At 48.1% G+C, this 20946-nt stretch overlaps 1 protein-coding gene across 1 annotated transcript in view; it reads right to left on the bottom strand.

Moving 5' to 3' along the window:
- Positions 1 to 20946, bottom strand: part of LOC121276250 (myosin-7B-like) — a 212810-nt gene that overhangs the window by 66753 nt on the left and 125111 nt on the right. The window contains exons 23-27 of the mRNA XM_041184454.1: positions 18567 to 18809; positions 17499 to 17675; positions 16410 to 16555; positions 16029 to 16119; positions 7725 to 8114 (exon numbers count right to left, since the gene is read on the bottom strand). Of these exons, the coding sequence (XP_041040388.1) occupies positions 7725 to 8114; positions 16029 to 16119; positions 16410 to 16555; positions 17499 to 17675; positions 18567 to 18809 (1047 nt within the window). The remainder of the gene's footprint in view (positions 1 to 7724; positions 8115 to 16028; positions 16120 to 16409; positions 16556 to 17498; positions 17676 to 18566; positions 18810 to 20946) is intronic.

Genomic DNA, 20946 nt, shown 5'->3' with positions numbered 1-20946 from the left:
GTTCCCAAAGGAAGCTAACCTCCCAGCTCGAGTTCCAAAGGAAGCTCACCTCACAGCTCGAGTTCCAAAGGAAGACTAACCTCCCAGCTCGAGTTCCAAAGGAAGCTACCTCCCAGCTCGAGTTCCCAATGAAGCTAACTCAGCTCGAGTCCCAATGAAGCTAACCTCCCGCTCGAGTTCCCCAATGAAGCTAACCCTCACGCTCGTGTTCCCAATGAAGCTAACCTCCCAGCTGCGAGTTCCCAAGGAAGCTAACCTCCAGCTGAGTTCCCCAATGGAAGTAACCTTCCAGCTCGATGTTCCAAAGGAAGCTAACCTCCCAGCTCGAGTTCCCCAATGAAGCTAACCTCCCAGCTCGAGTTCCCAATGAGCTAACCTCCCAGCTCGAGTTCCAAAGGAAGTAATCCCGCTCGAGTTCCCCAATGAAGCTAACCTCCCAGCTCGAGTTCCAATGAAGCTAACCTCCAGCTCGAGTTCCCAATGAAGCTAACCTCCCAGCTCGAGTTTCCCAAAGGAAGCTTAAACCTCTCAGCTCGAGTTCCAAAGGAAGCTAACCTCCCAGCTCGAGTTCCCAATGATGCTAACCTCCCAGCTCGAGTTCCCAAGGAAGTAAACTCCAGCTCGAGTTCCCCAATGAAGCTAACCTCCAGCTCGAGTTCCAAAGGAAGCTAACCTCCAGCTCGAGTTCCCCAATGAAGCTAACCTCCCAGCTCGCGTTCCCAAATGAAGTACCTCCCAGCTCGAGTTCCCAATGAAGCTACCTCCAGCTCGAGTTCCCCTGAAGCTAACCTTCAGCTCGAGTTCCCCAAGGAAGCTAACCTCCAGCACGAGTTCCCCATGAAGCTCCCCTCCCAGCTCGAGTTCCCAATGAAGCTAACCTCCCAGCTCGAGTTCCAAGGAAGCTAACCTCCCAGCTCGAGTTCCCAAAGGAAGCTCACCTCCAGCTCGAGTTCCCCAATGAAGCTAACCTCCAGCTCGAGTTCCCCAAATGAAGCTAACCTCCCAGCTCGAGTTCCCCAATGAAAGCTAACCTCCAGCTCGAGTTCCCAAAGAAGCTAACTCCAGCTCGAGTTCCCAATGAAGCTAAACCTCAGCTCGAGTTCCCCAATGAAGCTAACCCCAGCTCGAGTTCCCAACGAAGTAACCTCCCAGCTCGAGTTCCAAATGCTACTAACCTCCAGCTCGAGTCCCAATGAAGCTAACTCCAGTCAGCTCCCCAATGAAGCTAACCTCCCAGCTCGAGTTCCCCATGAAGCTAACTCCAGCTCGAGTTTCCCAAAGAAGCTAACCTCCAGCTCGAGTTCCCAAAGGAAGCTAACCTCCAGCTCGAGTTCCCCAATGAAGCTAACCTCCAGCTCGAGTTCAATGAAGCTAACCTCCCACTCGAGTTCCAAAGGAAGCTAACCTCCCAGCTCGAGTTCCCCAATGAAGTAACCTCCAGCTCGAGTTCCCAAAGGAAGAAACCTCCCAGCTCGAGTTCCCCAAAGGAAGCTAACCTCCCAGCTCGAGTTCCCCAAGGAAGCTAACCTCCAGCTCGAGTTTCCCAAAGGAAGCTAACCTCCCAGCTCGAGTTCCCAAAGGAAGCTAACCTCCCAGCTCGAGTTCCCCAATGAAGCTAACCTCCCAGCTCGAGTTCCCAATGAAGCTAACCTCCCAGCTCGAGTTCCCAATGAAGCTAACCTCCCAGCTCGAGTTCCCAATGAAGCTAACCTCCCAGCTCGAGTTCCAAAGGAAGCTAACCTCCCAGCTCGAGTTCCAAAGGAAGCTAACCTCCCAGCTCGAGTTCCCAATGAAGCTAACCTCCCAGCTCGAGTTCCCAAAGAAGCTAACCTCCCAGCTCGAGTTCCCAATGAAGCTACCTCCCAGCTTCGAGTTCCCAATGAAGCTAACCTCCCGCTCGAGTTCCCCAATGAAGCTAACCTCCAGCTCGAGTTCCCAATGAAGCTAACTCCCAGCTCGAGTTCCCCAATGAAGCTAACCTCCCAGCTCGAGTTCCCCATGAAGCTAACCTCCCAGCTCGAGTTCCCAATGAAGCTAACCTCCCAGCTCGAGTTCCCAAAGAAGCTAAACTCCCAGCTCGAGTTCCCAATGAAGCTAACCTCCCAGCTCGAGTTCCCAAGGAAGCTAACCTCCAGCTCGAGTTCCCAAAGGAAGCTAACCTCCCAGCTCGAGTTCCCCAATGAAGCTAACCTCCCAGCTCGAGTTCCCAAAGGAAGCTAACCTCCCAGCTCGAGTTCCAAAGGAAGCTAACCTCCCAGCTCGAGTCCCCAATGAAGCTAACCTCCCAGCTCGAGTTCCCCAATGAAGCTAACCTCCCAGCTCGAGTTCCCCATGAAGCTAACCTCCCAGCTCGAGTTCCCCAATGCTAACCTCCCAGCTCGAGTTCCCCAATGAAGCTAACTCCCAGCTCGAGTTCCCCAATGAAGCTAACCTCCCAGCTCGAGTTCCCCAATGAAGCTAACTCCCAGCTCGAGTTCCCCAATGAAGCTAACCTCCCAGCTCGAGTTCCCAAAGGAAGCTAACCTCCCAGCTCGAGTTCCCAAAGAAGCTAACCTCCAGCTCGAGTTCCCCAATGAAGCTAACTCCAGCTCGAGTTCCCAAAGGAAGCTAACCTCCCAGCTCGAGTTCCCCAATGAAGCTAACCTCCAGCTCGAGTTCCCCAATGAAGCTAACCTCCCAGCTAAGTTCCCCAATGAAGCTAACCTCCCAGCTCGAGTACCCAATGAAGCTAACCTCCCAGCTCGAGTTCCCCAATGAAGCTAACCTCCCAGCTCGAGTTCCCCAATGAAACTAACCTCCAGCTCGAGTTCCCAAAGGAAGCTAACCTCCCAGCTCGAGTTCCCCAAGGAAGCTAACCTCCCAGCTCGAGTTCCCAAAGGAAGCTAACCTCCCAGCTCGAGTTCCCAAAGGAAGCTAACTCCCAGCTCGAGTTCCCCAATGAAGCTAACCTCCCAGCTCGAGTTCCCAATGAAGCTAACCTCCCAGCTCGAGTTCCCCAATGAAGCTAACCTCACAGCTCGAGTTCCCAATGAAGCTAACCTCCCAGCTCGAGTTCCCAAAGGAAGCTAACCTCCCAGCTCGAGTTCCCAAGAAGCTAACCTCCCAGCTCGAGTTCCCAAAGGAAGCTAACCTCCCAGCTCGAGTTCCCCAATGAAGCTAACCCCAGCTCGAGTTCCCCAATGAAGCTAACCTCCCAGCTCGAGTTCCCAAAGGAAGCTAACCTCCCAGCTCGAGTTCCCCAATGAAGCTAACCTCCCAGCTCGAGTTCCCCAATGAAGCTAACCTCCCAGCTCGAGTTCCCCAATGAAGCTAACCTCCCAGCTCGAGTTCCCAAAGGAAGCTAACCTCCCAGCTCGAGTTCCCAAAGGAAGCTAACCTCCCAGCTCGAGTTCCCCAATGAAGCTAACCTCCCAGCTCGAGTTCCCAAGGAAGCTAACCTCCCAGCTCGAGTTCCCCAATGAAGCTAACCTCCCAGCTCGAGTTCCCAAAGGAAGCTAACCTCCCAGCTCGAGTTCCCAATGAAGCTAACTCCCAGCTCGAGTTCCCAATGAAGCTAACCTCCAGCTCGAGTTCCCCAAAGAAGCTAACCTCCAGCTCGAGTTCCCCAATGAAGCTCCTCTCAGCTCGAGTTCCCAAAGGAAGCTAACCTCCCAGCTCGAGTTCCCCAATGAAGCTAACCTCCCAGCTCGAGTTCCCAATGAAGCTAACCTCCCAGCTCGAGTTCCCAAAGGAAGCTAACCTCCCAGCTCGAGTTTCCAAAGGAAGCTAAACTCCAGCTCGAGTTCCCCAATGAAGCTAACCTCCCAGCTCGAGTTCCCCAATGAAGCTAACCTCCCAGCTCGAGTTCCCCAATGAAGCTAACCTCCCAGCTCGAGTTCCCAAAGGAAGCTAACCTCCCAGCTCGAGTTCCCCAATGAAGCTAACCTCCCAGCTCGAGTTCCCCAATGAAGCTAACCTCCCAGCTCGAGTTCCCAAAGAAGCTAACCTCCCAGCTCGAGTTCCCCAATGAAGCTAACCTCCCAGCTCGAGTTCCCCAATGAAGCTAACCTCCCAGCTCGAGATCCAATGAAGCTAACCTCCCAGCTCGAGTTCCCCAATGAAGCTAACCTCCCAGCTCGAGTTCCCCAATGAAGCTAACCTCCCAGCTCGAGTTCCCAAAGGAAGCTAACCTCCCAGACTCGAGTTCCCCAATGAAGCTAACCTCCCAGCTCGAGTTCCCCAATGAAGCTAACCTCCCAGCTCGAGTTCCCCAATGAAGCTAACCTCCCAGCTCGAGTTCCCCAATGAAGCTAACCTCCCAGCTCGAGTTCCCAAAGGAAGCTAACCTCCCAGCTCGAGTTCCCAATGAAGCTAACCTCCCCCAGCTCGAGTTCCCCAATGAAGCTAACCTCCCAGCTCGAGTTCCCAAAGGAAGCTAACCTCCCAGCTCGAGTTCCCAATGGAAGCTAACCTCCCAGCTCGAGTTCCCCAAAGAAGCTAACCTCCCAGCTCGAGTTCCCCAATGAAGCTAACCTCCCAGCTCGAGTTCCCAAATGAAGCTAACCTCCCTAGCTCGAGTTCCCCAATGAAGAAACCTCTGTCAAGACTCGGCTCGAGCTTCCCCAATGAAAGCTAACCTCCCAGCTCGAGTTCCCAAAGGAAGCTAACCTCCCAGCTCGAGTTCCCCAATGAACCTAACCTCCCGAGCGAGTCAGGAGTTCAGCTCGAGTTCAATGAAGCTAGCCTCCCTGCTCGAGTTCCAATGAAGCTAACCTCCCAAGCTCGAGTTCCCAAAGGAAGCTAACCTCCCCAGCGCGAGTTTCCCCAAGGAAGCTAAACCTCCATGCTCGAGTTCCCCAATGAAGCTAACCTCCCCAGCTCGAGGTTCCCCAATGAAGCTAACCTCCCAGCTCGAGTTCCCCAATGAAGCTAACCTCCCAGCTCGAGTTCCCCAATGAAGCTAACCTCCCAGCTCGAGTTCCCCAATGAAGCTAACCTCCCAGCTCGAGTTCCCCCAATGAAGCTAACCTCCCAGCTCGAGTTCCCCAATGAAGCTAACCTCCCAGCTCGAGTTCCCCCAATGAAGCTAACCTCCCAGCTCGAGTTCCCAAAGGAAGCTAACCTCCCAGCTCGAGTTCCCAAAGGAAGCTAACCTCCCAGCTCGAGTTCCCCAATGAAGCTAACCTCCCAGCTCGAGTTCCCAAAGGAAGCTAACCTCCCAGCTCGAGTTCCCCAATGAAGCTAACCTCCCAGCTCGAGTTCCCCAATGAAGCTAACCTCCCAGCTCGAGTTCCCCAATGAAGCTAACCTCCCAGCTCGAGTTCCCCAATGAAGCTAACCTCCCAGCTCGAGTTCCCAAAGGAAGCTAACCTCCCAGCTCGAGTTCCCAAATGAAGCTAACCTCCCCAGCTCGAGTTCCCCAATGAAGCTAACCTCCCAGCTCGAGTTCCCCAATGAAGCTAACCTCCAGCTCGAGTTCCCCAATGAAGCTAACCTCCCAGCTCGAGTTCCCAAAGGAAGCTAACCTCCCAGCTCGAGTTCCCCAATGAAGCTAACCTCCCAGCTCGAGTTCCCCAATGAAGCTACCCTCCCAGCTCGAGTTCCCCAATGAAGCTAACCTCCCAGCTCGAGTTTCCCAAAGGAAGCTAACCTCTCAGCTCGAGATCCCAAAGGAAGCTAACCTCCCAGCTCGAGTTCCCCAATGAAGCTAACCTCCCAGGCTCGAGTTCCCAAAGGAAGCTAACCTCCCAGCTCGAGTTCCCCAATGAAGCTAACCTCCCAGCTCGAGTCCCAAAGGAAGCTAACCTCCCAGCTCGAGTTCCCAAAGGGAAGCTAACCTCCCAGCTCGAGTTCCCCAATGAAGCTAACCTCCCAGCTCGAGTTCCCAAAGGAAGCTAACCTCCCAGCTCGAGTTCCCAAAGGAAGCTAACCTCCCCAGCTCGAGTTCCCCAATGAAGCTAACCTCCCAGCTCGAGGTTCCCCAATGAAGCTAACCTCCCAGCTCGAGTTCCCCAATGAAGCTAACCTCCCAGCTCGAGTTCCCCAATGAAGCTAACCTCCCAGCTCGAGTTCCCCAATGAAGCTAACCTCCCAGCTCGAGTTCCCAAAGGAAGCTAACCTCCCAGCTCGAGTTCCAAAGGAAGCTAACCTCCCAGCTCGAGTTTCCCAAAGGAAGCTAACCTCCCAGCTCGAGGTTCCCAAAGGAAGCTAACCTCCCAGCTCGAGTTCCCCAATGAAGCTAACCTCCAGCTCGAGTTCCCCAATGAAGCTAACATCCAGCTCGAGTTCCCCAAATGAAGCTAACCTCCCAGCTCGAGTTCCCCAATGAAGCTAACCTCCCAGCTCGAGTTCCCAAAGGAAGCTAACCTCCCAGCTCGAGTTCCCCAATGAAGCTAACCTCCAGCTCGATTTCCCAAAGGAAGCTAACCTCCCAGCTCGAGTTCCCAAAGGAAGCTAACCTCCCAGCTCGAGTTCCCAAAGGAAGCTAACCTCCCAGCTCGAGTTCCCCAATGAAGCTAACCTCCCAGCTCGAGTTCCCAAAGGAAGCTAACCTCCCAGCTCGAGTTCCCCAATGAAGCTAACCTCCCAGCTCGAGTTCCCCAATGAAGCTAACCTCCCAGCTCGAGTTCCCCAATGAAGCTAACCTCCCAGCTCGAGTTCCCCAATGAAGCTAACCTCCCAGCTCGAGTTCCCCAATGAAGCTAACCTCCCAGCTCGAGTTCCCCAATGAAGCTAACCTCCCAGCTCGAGTTCCCCAATGAAGCTAACCTCCCAGCTCGAGTTCCCAAATGAAGCTAACCTCCCAGCTCGAGTTCCCCAATGAAGCTAACCTCCCAGCTCGAGTTCCCCAATGAAGCTAACCTCCCAGCTCGAGTTCCCCAATGAAGCTAACCTCCCAGCTCGAGTTCCCCAATGAAGCTAACCTCCCAGCTCGAGTTCCCCAATGAAGCTAACCTCCCAGCTCGAGTTCCCAAAGGAAGCTAACCTCCCAGCTCGAGTTCCCCAATGAAGCTAACCTCCCAGCTCGAGTTCCCCAATGAAGCTAACCTCCCAGCTCGAGTTCCCAAAGGAAGCTAACCTCCCAGCTCGAGTTCCCAAAGGAAGCTAACCTCCCAGCTCGAGTTCCCCAATGAAGCTAACCTCCCAGCTCGAGTTCCCAAAGGAAGCTAACCTCCCAGCTCGAGTTCCCCAATGAAGCTAACCTCCCAGCTCGAGTTCCCAAAGGAAGCTAACCTCCCAGCTCGAGTTCCCAAAGGAAGCTAACCTCCCAGCTCGAGTTCCCAAAGGAAGCTAACCTCCCAGCTCGAGTTCCCCAATGAAGCTAACCTCCCAGCTCGAGTTCCCCAATGAAGCTAACCTCCCAGCTCGAGTTCCCCAATGAAGCTAACCTCCCAGCTCGAGTTCCCCAATGAAGCTAACCTCCCAGCTCGAGTTCCCCAATGAAGCTAACCTCCCAGCTCGAGTTCCCCAATGAAACTAACCTCCCAGCTCGAGTTCCCAAAGGAAGCTAACCTCCCAGCTCGAGTTCCCCAATGAAGCTAACCTCCCAGCTCGAGTTCCCAAAGGAAGCTAACCTCCCAGCTCGAGTTCCCAAAGGAAGCTAACCTCCCAGCTCGAGTTCCCCAATGAAGCTAACCTCCCAGCTCGAGTTCCCCAATGAAGCTAACCTCTCAGCTCGAGTTCCCAAAGGAAGCTAACCTCCCAGCTCGAGTTCCCCAATGAAACTAACCTCCCGGAAAACGTACCTTCCCCCTGGCTAGCTGATCCATATTCGAAGCCATCACATCCATGTTCGCTTTCATGGCCTGTCTCTCCTTCTCCAGGCTTTGCCGTGCATGTTGCATCTTGTCCACCTGCTCTTCCAGATCACCCATTGCTCCCGCCTGCTTCCTCCGCAGCTCGCCCGCCATCTTCTCCTGACTGAGGCGGCTCTCCTCCAGCTCTTTCTGCAGGCGCTGGCACTCGGCCTCCCTCCTCTTGTTGAGCTCTACCTGGGCGCTGGTTGCCCCTCCCGCCTTCTGGAGCTGCTCAGTGAGTTCCTGCAGCCTCAGCTCCAGCTCTGCTCGCTGCCGCTCACTCCTGGCTCGGGCGCCTTGCTCGCTCTCCAACTCCTCTGTCAGCTCCTGGTTCTGAGACTGGGGAAAGAATCCATCAAATAAAGCGGCAACAGATTACAGTGTGACACCAATGAGTGCACGGGTGTAAGTGTGCGCATGTCAGTGTGTCTGTGAGTGCACACGTGAGTGCACTTGTGCGTACCTGTCAGCGTGTGTGTGAGATTTTGTGTGCACACACGTGTTTGGATGTGTGTGTGCACATGTCTGTGTGAGTGTGTGTGTGTGTTGGCATATGTCTGCATGTGTGTGTGCATGTGCACATTTCTGTGTGCCTGTCTAAGTGTGTGTGCACATGTGTGTATGTGTACATTTCAGTGCGTGTGAGTGTGTGTACGTGTGCACGTCAGTATGTGTGTGGGTGCATGTGGTTGTGTATGTGCGTGTATGTACACACGGCTGTGTGTGTGTGCATGCACACATGTCATACGAACATATGAGCATATGAAATAGGAGCAGAAATAAGCCATTCGGCCCCTCGAGCCTGCTCCGCCATTCAATAAGGTCATGGCTGATCTATTTGTGTTTCCAATTCCACATTCCCATCTAACCCCACTAACCTTTGATTCCCTTACCTAACAAGAATCTATCTACCTCTGCCTTAAAAATATTCAATGACCCTGCCTCCACCACCTTCTGAGGCAGAGAATTCCAAAGTTGCACAACCCTCTGATAAAAAATCTCTCCTCATCTCTGTCCTAAAAGGGTGACCCCTAATTTTTAAACAGTGCCCCCTAGTTCTGGTCTCACCCACAAGAGGAAACATCCTTTCCACATCCATCTTGTCAAGGCCGTTCAGGATCTTGTATAGTTCAATCAAATCACCCCTCACTCTTCTAAACTCCAGTGGAAACAAGCCCAGTCTGTCCAACCTTTCCTCATAAGACAACCCACTCAATCCAGGTATCAATTTAGTAAACCTCCTTTGAACCGCCTCCAATGCATTTACATCCTTCCTTAAATAAGGAGACCAGCTGCACACAGTATTCAAGGTGCGGTCTCACCAATGCCCTGTATAACTGAAGCGTAACATCCTTACTTTGATGTTCAATCCCTCTCATAATAAAGGAGAGCATTCCATTAGCCTTCTTAATTACTTGCTGTACCTGCATACTAACTTTGTGACTCATGTACTAGAACACCAAGATCCCTCTGCATCTCAGAATTATGCAGCCATTCTCCATTTAAGTAATACTCTGCTTTTTTGTTCTTCCTGCCAAAGTGAACAATTTCACATTTTCCCACATTAAACCCCATTTGCCAGATCTCTGCCCACTCACTCAACCTATCTATATCCATCTGCAACCTCCTCATGTCCTCTTCACAACATGCTTTCCTATCTTTGTGTCTTCTGCAAATTTAGCTACCATGTCTTCACTCCCCTCGTCTAAGTCATTGATGTAAATAGTAAAAAGTTGAGGCCCCAGCACAGACCCCCTGTGGGACTCCACTCGTCACATCCTGCCAATCATTAAAAGACCCATTTATGCATACTCTCTGCTTTCTGCCAGCCAGCCAATCTTCTATCCATGTTAATATGTTACCCCCTACACCATGAACTTTTATTTTCTGCAATAACTTTCGATGTGGCACCTTATCAAATGCCTTTTGGAAATCCAAGTACAGTACGTCTACAGGCTCCCCTCTATCCACCGCACGTTACTCCTTCAAAAAACTCCAATTAATTGGTTAAACATGATTTCCCTTTCATAAAACCATGCTGACTCTTTCCGATTACCATGAGTTTTTCTAAGTGTCCAGCTATAACCTGCTTAATAATCGATTCTAGTAACTTCCCCATGACAGACGTCAAGCTAACAGGCTTATAGTTTCCTGTTTTCTGCCTCCCTCCCTTCTTGAATAGAGGGGTTATATTTGCTACTTTCCAATCTGATGGAACCTTTCCAGAATCTAGGGAATTTGGGAAAATTAACACCGGCGCATCTACTACCTCATTAGCCACCTCCTTTAAGACCCTAGGGTGAGGACCCAGAGGCTTGTCAGCCTGTTCAGTTTGTTCAGTACTGCTTCCCTAGTGATTGTAATTTCACCACATTCCCTGATTTGCAGCTATTACTGGAATATTTTTTGTATCCTCTTTAGTGAACACAGAAGTAAAATATTTATTCATTTCTTCTGCCATTTTCTTATTATCTACTGTTAACTCCCCACTGTCACTCTCTCGAGGACTAACACTCACTTTACTTACTCTTTCCCTTTTTAAATACCTGTAAAAACTCTTGCTATCAGTTTTTACATTTATAGCTAACTCCCTCTCATACTCTAATTTCTTTCTCCTGATTAACCTTTTAGTCATTCACTGCTGTTCTTTATATTCTAACCAATCGTCTGTCCTGCCACTCATCATTGTGCAGTTATGTGTTTTTTCCTTAAGTTTGATGCTTTTCTTAACTTCTTTAGTTAACCAAGGATGATGGGCTTTGGAATTTTTCTTTATAGAAGGAATGTACTTATTCTGAATACTCTGAAATATCCTCTTAACTGTCGGCCACTGCTTCTCTATTGATCAGTCCTCTAGCCTAGTTTCCCAGTTCACTTCAGCTAGCTCAGCTTTCATCCCCACATAGTTGCTTTTATTTCAGTTTAAGATACTAGTCTTAGCCCCTTCAAACTGGTGTAAAATTCAATCATATTGTGGTCACTGCTAACTAGGGGTGCCTTCACTCTGAGGTGATTAATTACTCCTGTCATATTACACAATACCAAGTCTAAAATAACCTGCTCTCTAGTTGGTGTTGCTCCAAGAAGCAATCTCAAAAGTATGTGTTTGCGTGTGTTTGCATCTGTGTATGTGTATATGAGTGCATGTGTGCATGTGTGTGTGGCTGTATGTGTGTATGTGTGTGTGTGTGTGCCTGTGTGTGTGTGAATGCATGCATGTGTGAGTGCATGCATGTGTGTGAGTGCATGCATGTGTGTGTGTGTCTGTGTGAGTACATGTGTGCTTGTGTGCATGCATGTGTGTGTGTCTGTGTGAGTGCATATGTGTGTGTGTGTGTGCATGCATGCATGTGTGTGTGTGTCTGTGAGAGTGCATATGTGTGTATGTGTGCATGCATGTGTGTGTATGTGTCTGTGTGTGTGTGAATGCATGCATGTGTGTGAGTGCATGCATGTGTGTGTGTGTGTGTGAGTGCATGTGTGCTTGTGTGCATGCATGTGTGTGTGTAAGTGCATATGTGTGTGTGTGCATGCATGTGTGTGTTTGTGTGTGTCTGTGTGTGTGTGTATGCATGTGTGTGTGTGCATGCATGTGTGTGTGTGTATGTGTGTGTGTGTGTGCATGCATGTGTCCATCCCTATTGCCTTTGTGAATCTTCTCCAGAATATATCATTAAGGACATGATATTAAGGACTTGGTAACAGGATCTTTGGAAAATCACAATATCATTAGGCAGACTCGACACAGTTTTGATGAGAGGGTAATTGTATTTGACAAATCTACTAGAATGTTTGACAATATAGCTGCCAGTGTAAATAAGGGGGAAGCTGTAGTTATATTTGAATGTTTGACAATATAGCTGCCAGGGTGAATAAGGGGGAAGCTGTAGTTATATTTGGATTTTCAGAGGGCATTCAGTAAGGTACCACCTTAAAAGGCTGTTATACAAGATTAGGGCTCTTGGGAATGGGAGTTATATATCAGCATGGGTTGAGGATTGGCTAATGGACAAAAACAGGAAGTAGGATTAAATGGGCCGTTTTCAGAATGGCAGTGTGAACTACTGGAGTGTCAAAACAATCTGTACTTGGGCCTAAACTATTTACAAACTATATTAATGACTTAGATGAAGGGACCACAAACATAATGAGTCCAAATTTATTGACAATACAAAATTAGATGGGAGAGTAAGCGGTGAGGAGGAGGTCAAGAGTCTGTAGAGGGATATAGACCAGTAACGTGATTGGGCAAACTGGTCACAGATGAAGCATAATGCACAGAAATGTGAAATGATCCACTTTGGTCGGATTAATAGAAAAGGTGAGAGAAGTAATAAACATTGGTATTCAGAGGAGCTTGTACACACATCACAGGAAGTTAAGGTGTAGGTATCACAAGTAATTAGGAAAACAAACAATTTGTTTGTCTTTATTACAATGAGGTTGGAATATCAGTGTAATGAAGTCTTGCTGCAATTATGTAAGGCTTTGGTGATAACATTCTTGGAGCACTCTGTGTACAGTTTTGTGTACAGTTTTGGTGGTACCACACCTGGAGCACTCAGTGTACAGTTCTGAGCTCCTTATCTCAGGGAGGATATGCTTTCCTTAGAGGGAGTGTAACAAAGGTTCACTAGACTGATCCCTGGGATGAGGGATTGAGTAGAAAGGGCTGATATGCTTTTGAGTTTAGAAGAATGAGAGATAATCTAATTGAAACAATTACACTCTCTGAGGGGCTGGGCAGGGTAGGTGCTGAGACTGTCTCACCCTGGTAGAGAGACTAGAACTGGGGGCACAGTCTCAGGATAAGGAGGACAATCATTTAGGACTGAGATGAGGAGAAATTTCTCCACTCAGAGGATTGTGAATCTTGTGGATTCTCTACCCCAGGGTTGTGTATGCTCAGTCGATGAATATCTTCATAACTGTGATTGTTAGATTTTTGGGTATTAAGGGAAATGTGGATAGTGCAAGAAGGTGGAGTTTTTTTAAAATTCACTCATGGGATGTGGGCTTCGCTGGCTGGGCCAGCATTTATTGCCCATCCCTAATTGCCCTTGAGAAGGCGGTGGTGAGCTGCCTTCTTGAACCTCTGCAATCCCTGTGGTGTATGTACACCCACAGTGCTGTTGAAGTTACATAGGAACAAAGGACTTAGGAGCAGGAGTAGGCCATTCAGCCCTTCAAGCCTGCTCCATCATTCGCCAAGATCATGGCTAATCTGGTTGTGGTCTTAACTCCACTTTCCTGTCGGCCGCCCATAACCCTTGATTCCCTTGTCAATCAAAAGTCTGTCTAACTCCTTGAATAAATTCAATGACCCAGCCCCCACTGCTCTCTGGGGCAGAGTATCCCACAGACTAACAACCCTCTGAGAGAAAAATTCTCCTTATCTCCGTCTTAAACAGTAGACCTTTTATTCTTAAACTGTGTCCCCTAGTTCTAGCCTCCTCCATGAGAGGACACATCCTCCCAGTATCTACGCTATCAAATCCCCTCAGGATCATATATGTTTTAATAAGATCACCTCTCCTCCTTCTAAACTCCAGTGGGTATAAGTGTAGTTGATGTAAGAGCTCATCTATGATCTTATTGAATGGTGGAGCAGGTTCATCGGGGCCCCTGCTTCTATTCCTCAGTCCTTGTGGTGATAGCGGGCCCACAATGATGTTAGCTTGGGGATTCCTGAGTATTATCTCAACAGCCTGTCCATTTTGCATTAAGGTTATGAGTGTCATTTGTAGCTCAGTTGGCAATACACTTGCCCCTGAGTCAGGTAGGTCCTGGCTTCAAGTCCCACTCTAAAACTGGAGCCTGAAAATCCAGGTTGACGCCCCAGTGCAGTACCGACAGGGTGCAACACTGTCAGAAGTGCTGCCTTTCAGGTGAGATGTTAAATCCTGGCTCTGTAAGCCTGCTTGAGTGGATGTAAATGACCCCATGGCACCATTTCAAAGGAGAACAGGGGAGTTCTGCCTGGTGTCCTGGCCAACATTCATCCCTCAGTCAACATCATAAAAATAGATCAACTGGTCATTATCACATTCCTGTTTGTGGGAGCTTGCTGTGCACAAATTGGCTGCCATGTTTCCCACTTTAGAATAGCAACACTTAAAAACTACTTCACTGGCTGCAAAGTGCTTTGACACATCCGGTGGTTGTTAAAAGCGAGAAAGAAATTTAAGCCTTTCTTTATCTTTTTCCGTGAAACCACAATCAGGAATAGCTGGGTTTCCTGCTCTTTCTGTATCTGTAAAAAATTGCAATTTGTTGCTGCAAAATGTAACTTCCATTAAAAAAAATTAATTCTTAGGATATGACCAATGATTGCCAATTCCTAGATACCCTGGGAAGAGTTATTTAAAATTGAGGGTTTGAAGCCATATCGAAAGCCCAGGAAGTTTCCTTCCCTAAAGGGCATCAGTATATAAGTTAGGTTTTTATAGCAATCACAGCAGCTTTACTATACCAAATATTAATCTCCAGCTTTATTTTTTATACTGAATTCACATTCTCAAGCTGCTATGGTGGGGTTTAATCTCCCATCTCTGGATTATTAGAGCTGCAATATAACTATCAAGGAACTATCATATTTTTCCTAATATCACTGTGGGATACTTTAAAGCAGGCTTATGTTTGTGGGCGTGTATGGTTCTGGGTGTGTGTGAGGCTAATTTAATTAAACTAGAGGCGATTAGACTGCAAGGATTAAATTATCAAAGGAGTGAGGTGTAAAACAAACAGTGGAAATGGAGATGAGTAAGGTGGGTGAGGTCTCAGCAGGGACAGTGTGAATTAAATTTGCATTTTTAGATAAGTGGAAAAGTGTTTGATTTTCAGAGGGTCATGGGAAATGTTTACAACTGGCAAGATAAATAAGGCAAGGTTATTACATTGGTTTTTCCCAAAAGTGCCGGCCATAATGATAACATGAAAGATTGTTATATTCTGGGAAAAGTAACTTCTAAAGACAAGTGGAAACAATGGGATTTACAGGTCAAAAAGGGAGAAATATATTTAAAGAAGGATGGAAGGCTGTGTGAGGTGTGGCCGTGTGAGATCTTGAAAGGTGCAGTGTGTGAAACAGACCCGGGGCGGGGGGAGCCTCTAGCCACCCTGTAGAAGTTTAATGTTCCTGTAACCAAAGTTGTGTTAAAAGCCTTTGGAATTTGATTGTCTGATGGGTGTTTGTGGTAATAATACTGGATGCCTTTATAATTTGGGAATCTATTTGGACTGTTGTCTTAAAGGGGGTGTGTAGTTGGGAGTGTGGTAAGTAGAAATTTTGGGAGCTGTTATAATTGTGTAACTGTAATCTTGTCTGTGTTTAAGTTTTTTTCTTCTTTTGTTAATAAATGTTTTAATTTAATCTTTAAAATCTCTAAAGGTGTGTAGTGGACTCACTACTTCAGACCTTAATGTACAAACCTTCTCGTAATAAATACAAATTGCAAAATCGTTGTGATAGCCTGGCCAGATTTCCCTTGTGGATTTGGTCAACCCAGCAAATACCGCCTGCCATATCATAACACAACCACGACACTATCCTGGCTCTTGTGCAAGAATGAGTGTTGCCAAAACTTTCCTGTAAACAGGAAAATGTGAATGGAAAGCATGTCTCCTCTGCCGGTGTGAATAATTTAAAACACTGCAACCCGTCTTTAATTGGCAAGAAGAATCATCGAGGTGATGCGGAGAAGAGGGGAAATCGTGGCATAGTGGTACTGTCGCTGGGCTAGTAATTCAGAGGCCTGGGCTAATACCCAGGGGACGTAAGTTCAAATCTCACCATGGCAGCTGGTGGAATTTAAATTCAATTCATTAATCTGAAAGCTAGCCTCAGTAACGGTGACCGTGAAACTATCAGTGGTTATCATAGAAACCCATTTAGTTCACTAATGCCCCTTTAGGGAAGGAAATCTGCCATCTTTACCTGGTCTGGCCTACATGTGACTCCAGACACTGCCCTCTGAAGTGGCCTAGGAAACCACTCAGTTCAAGGGCAGTTAGGGATGGGCAACAAATTCTGACTTTGCCAGTGACACCCACAATCTCATGAACGAGTAAAGGAGGAAAAAAAAAATCTTTGATTTGTTGTGACCTGGAACGCACTGCCTGAAAGGGCAGGAGAAGCAGATTCAATAATAACTTTCAAAGGGGGACTGGATAAATATTCGAAAAGGAAAAGGTTTGCAAGGCTCTGGGGTAAAAGATAACAAAATGGAAGCAATGACCGGGTAAAGCAAATACCTGCAGTTCTTTCAGCCTCTTCTGCAGGTTTGAGATTAAACTCTGGTCCTCGCTGAATCTCGCCTGTAGCTCACCAATCTCAAACTCTCTCCTGGAAAGCAGCAGAGCGAAACCATTAAACAAAAACCTGACAGGAACCTGGGCTACTCAAAGCTGAGCAGCCGGCCCCTTGCAGTAACCCCGACTGTAGGCTGGATTGTAAAATGGACACAGTGCACAGGGAGCATGGCAAGAGTGCTTAAGCACAACAAGATCAGGGCAGTGTGCCCCACCCAGCAACCACCCCCCTCCCACACACCCCCCACCCTCACCCCCACCACCACTCCTCCACTCTCCACCCAAACTCAGCCCGCCTGCAACCACAGATCTCTCTGCATTTACCTCCTCAGCTTTTCCTGCATTTGCACCTTGTCATTCTCCAGGTCAGTCAGCGTTTCAAGCGCCTGCTTCAGGTCCTCCTCCAGCTTCTTCCTGGCTCGATCAACTTCCATTCGGATCTTTTTCTCCTCCTCCAATAATACTGCCATCTTCAGAAAAGAGATTGTTGAAAAATTGATCTAGCAATTTTACAAATGCACCGGGTGTTTCAGTTCTGACTAAGCATCTCCCCCGCATATTTATTATTGCTTGTGTATTTCGATTCTGTTTATCCATTACTCCACATATATTTCAATTCTGGTTAGCCAAGGTGATCTTCCAATTACATAACGGCGCTGCCGCTAAGATCGCCTATTTCCTATTCCGTAGCCTCGCCTGACATCAGCTCTCCCTCAGCTCATCTGCTGTGGAACCTTCACTCCTGCCTTCGTTACCTGGAGACTCGACTATTCCAATCTCCCCCCAGCTGCTCTCCCACATTGTACCCTCAGTGAACTCGAGGTCATCCAAAACTCTGCTGCCTGTGTCTTAACTCACAGCAAATCAAGTTCCCATCTCACCTCCCCCGCGCTCACTAACCTAAGGTGGCTCCCGGTTAGCCAATATCTTGATTTAAAAATCCTCTTCCTTGTTTTTTCAAAAATCCTATGTGGCCTCTGCCTTGCCTACCTCTGTAATCTCCTCCAGCCCCATGGAATTCCAAGACCTCTTCACTCCTCTAATTCTGGCCTCAGAGCCTCCCCAGTTTTAATCACTCCACCAATGGCAAGAAAGCTTTCAGCTGCCTTGGCCTTAAGCTCTGGAATTCTCTCTTTAAACCTCTCCACTTCTCTCTCCTCCTGTAAGTCGCTCCTTATTGGCTCCCTCTTTGAATAAGCTCTTGGGCCCCAGTTCTAATATCTCCCTGCGTGTCAGACTGTGTCTGATCTTGCTCCTATGAAATGCTTGGGCATGTTCTCACTACATTAAAAAGGTGCTATAAAAATTCAAGTTTTTATAAACAGGCTAAGTTGCCTCAGAATTCCTTTTCCTCCTCTGGGCAGTGATGACCCCTCCCCACCCCTTCCCCTTTAACCCTGCTGTTGCACTTACATCTTCCACTTGCTGCTCAAGTTTAGCCTTGGCCTTGGTTAAGTTGTTGACCTTCTCTTCCTCCATTTGCAGATCGTCCATGACATTCTGATGGGCTTCCTGAAGAGATCCCTTCTCCTTTCTCAGCTTTGCAATCAGTGCATTCATCTCCGCTGTTTCCTCCGTTAAGTTTCTCACCTTCAAACAAAGGCGGAGTTTGAGTTGAAAGAAACCCAACAAGAATGTTATGCAGTCAACGGCTATTGAGAATCATGGATTGACGCTGCACTAAAGGAGGTCATTCAGCCCATCATGCCAGTGGCAGCTCTTTGAAAGAGCTAGCCAATTAGTCCCACTCCCCCACACTTGCACAGCCTGAAATATAGGGGAGGTGGTGGCATGGAGGTATTGTCACTGGACTAGTAATCTAGAAACCCAGGCTAAATCTCTGAGGACCTGGGTTCAAATCCCACCACAGCAGATGGTGGAATTTGATTTCAATAAAAAAAAAAACTGGAATTAAAAGTCTAATGATGACCATGAATCAATTGTTGTAAAAACCCATCTGTTTCACTAATGCCCTTTAGGGAAGGAAATCTGCTGTCCTTACCTGGTCTGGCCTACATATGACTCCAGACCCACAGCAATGTGGTTGACCCTGAAACAGGGCAGTTAGGGATGGGCAATAAAGGCTGGCCTGGCCAGTGACATCCACGTCCCACGAGTAAAAGGAGATTTCTCCTTTTCAAGTATATGTCCAATTTCCTTTTGAAAGATCTATTGAATTTGCTTCCTCTGTTCCACAACTCACTGTGTTAAAAAAAAACACATTTCCCTCTCTGATTCCTTTGCCAATTGTTCTGAATTGTTCACAATGGTTGAGTTTTATTGGCCCTCCCACTCAGCTGTGTCAGAGCAATGCTAGCTAGGATTATAACTGTCAGCCATCCCAAGAATTAACTTTTTAAAACCTGTGTGTCCATGAACACAACACAGACCAATTTTCATGAATTCACATGGCTGACAAGAGCCTTGTCCATTGGCAGTGCCAACTGGAAATCTGGGCACCTCGTTTCTCACTGGCAATACCTTGTTCTCGAAGGCACGTTTCTCCTTGCTCATTTTGCTCAGTGTGCTCTCCAGGGTGTCGATACTAGACTTCAATTCCCCGCATTCCTCCTCCAGTCTCTGCTTTCTGTTGGCCAGCTCTTGGCTCAACTCCATCTGACTCTCCAGACCTTCCAGGAGTTCCTGGATTTTACATTCCAGATGTTGCTTGGCCTTCACCAGCAGATCACACCTCTCCTCAGCATCAGCGAGGTTTTCCTGATCCTGGAAACATTTCGTTAAATGGGACGAAAATAGAAGAGTCAGCGGGGGCACATTCCACACTAAATGAAACATCAGAAGAACCGAGTCCCAAATCTCAGAGGGAAGAACACCGAACTGCCAGCAGAATCTAGCCTGAAATGTTAAAAACACTTCTGGGAGCTCAGGTTAACTCAGCCAGGGTTGCTTTAGGAGGTAGGGAGAAAGCAAATGGGTATCATCATTTCGTAGGACGGTGAGACCATAGGACCATAAGGTGTAGGAGCAGAAGTAGGCCATTCGGCCCATCGAGTCTGGTCCACCATACAGTGAGATCATGGCTGATCTGATAGTCCTCAATTTTACATTCCTGCTTTTTCCCCATAACCCTCGATTCCCTTATTGATTAAAAATCTAACTCCGCGTTGAATATAACTAATGACCCAACCTCTATGGCCCTCTGTGGTAAAGAATTCCACAGGTTCACTACCCTCAGAGAGAAGAAATTCCTCCTCATCTCTGTTTTAAATGGGTGACCCCTTACTCTGAGATGATGCCCTCTGGACCTAGACTCTCCCACAAGGGGAAACAACCTCTTGGCATCTAACCCTGTCAAGCCCCCTAAGAATCTTATATGTTTCAATAAAGTCACCTCTCATTCTTCTAAACTCCAATGAGTACAGGCCCAACCTACTCAACCTCTCCTCATAAGAAAATCCCTCCATACCCAGGATCAAACTAGTGAAGCTTCTCTGGACTGCCTCCAATGTCAGTATATCTTTCCTTAGATAAGGGGCCCAAAACTGTTCACAGTATTCTAGTTGTGGTCTCACTAGTGCCTTGTATAGTTTTAGCAAGACTTCCCTATTTTTATACTCCATTCCCTTTGAAATAAAGGCCAACATTCCATTTGCCTTCCCTATTAGCTGTAGAACTTGTGTGTTAGCTTTTTGTGATTCATGCACGAGGACCTCCAAATCCCTCTGTGCTGCAGCTTTCTGCAGTCTTTCTCCATTTAAATAATATTCAGCTCCTCTATTCTTCCTGCCAAAATGCACAACCTCACATTTTCCCATATTATATTCCATCTGCCAAGGTTTAGCCCGCTCACTTAACCTGTCTATATCCCTCTGTAGACTCCTTGTGTCATCCTCACCACTTGCCTTCCCACCTATTTTTGTGTCATCCACAAACCTGGCGATAGTACATTCACTTCCCTCATCCAAGTCATTAATACATATTGTAAATAACTGAGGCCCCAGCCCTCAGTGGAACTTAATGGAATTAAACTCTTGACTTACTAGAAGGATTTTGTATAAAATAATTTTGGTTTGTTTGAACACAGTTCCTGGTCATTTTAGAGTAACACTGTAATCCAAAACAACAAGGGGATTGCTCTGAAACATAGAACCTTAGAGCACAAAAACCAACCATTCAGCCCATCCTCCTGATGCTGGCTCTTTGGAAAAGCCATTTCCCTGCAGCCCTGCAAACCTTTTCTTTTCAAGTGCATATCCAATTCCCCTGTGAAAGCTGCCATTGCTCTAGGGAGAGAAGAGGCATGGACCCAATGGGCTGAATGGCCTCCTTCGGGGCCGTTATGACTCTATGGGTAGAATTTTATGTCCTGCAGGCGGGCAGGCGCCTGACCCGATTGGGCATAAAATAGTGCGCGATATTTCGGGTAGCGGGGCGTGCGCGAGAATCGGCAGTGCGCCCGCTGACAATTAACAGGCCTATTAAGGCCCTTAATTAATTAATTAAAAGCAATTTTTCTGCTGCCTGCCCAACCCAACAATAATTTTTTAAAAATTACATTTTTAAGCACGAGCTTTAACATGTCCCTCTTCATGTGACCGAGTCACATGTGAGGAACATGTTTCTCTCATTTTGCGCCCTCAGGCAGCTTTCCGTGCACCCTCCCCCCCCTCCCCCCCCCCCCCCAAAAGCGCATGCGCAGACTCCTGAACTCGCACTCCTCCCACTCCCATCCCGGCAGCACTCAGCTCCTCAGTGCGTGTTTCACACTGTCTCACCGTTAGTTGGCCAGCCAGCGTGAAATCGCGGTTTGGGGGGGGGGGGGGGGGGGGGGGGGGTGCACGGGGGTGGGGGGTGGAGTGAGTGCTGGTCATGGGTGGCGGACTGTTTCCCAGCCACTCCC

Source organism: Carcharodon carcharias, chromosome 3 (assembly GCF_017639515.1).
Source record: "Carcharodon carcharias isolate sCarCar2 chromosome 3, sCarCar2.pri, whole genome shotgun sequence".
Classification (NCBI taxonomy): Eukaryota; Metazoa; Chordata; class Chondrichthyes; order Lamniformes; family Lamnidae; genus Carcharodon; species Carcharodon carcharias.
The sequence above is the reverse complement of the archived record's forward strand: the minus strand, read 5'-3'. Positions and strand labels throughout refer to the sequence as shown.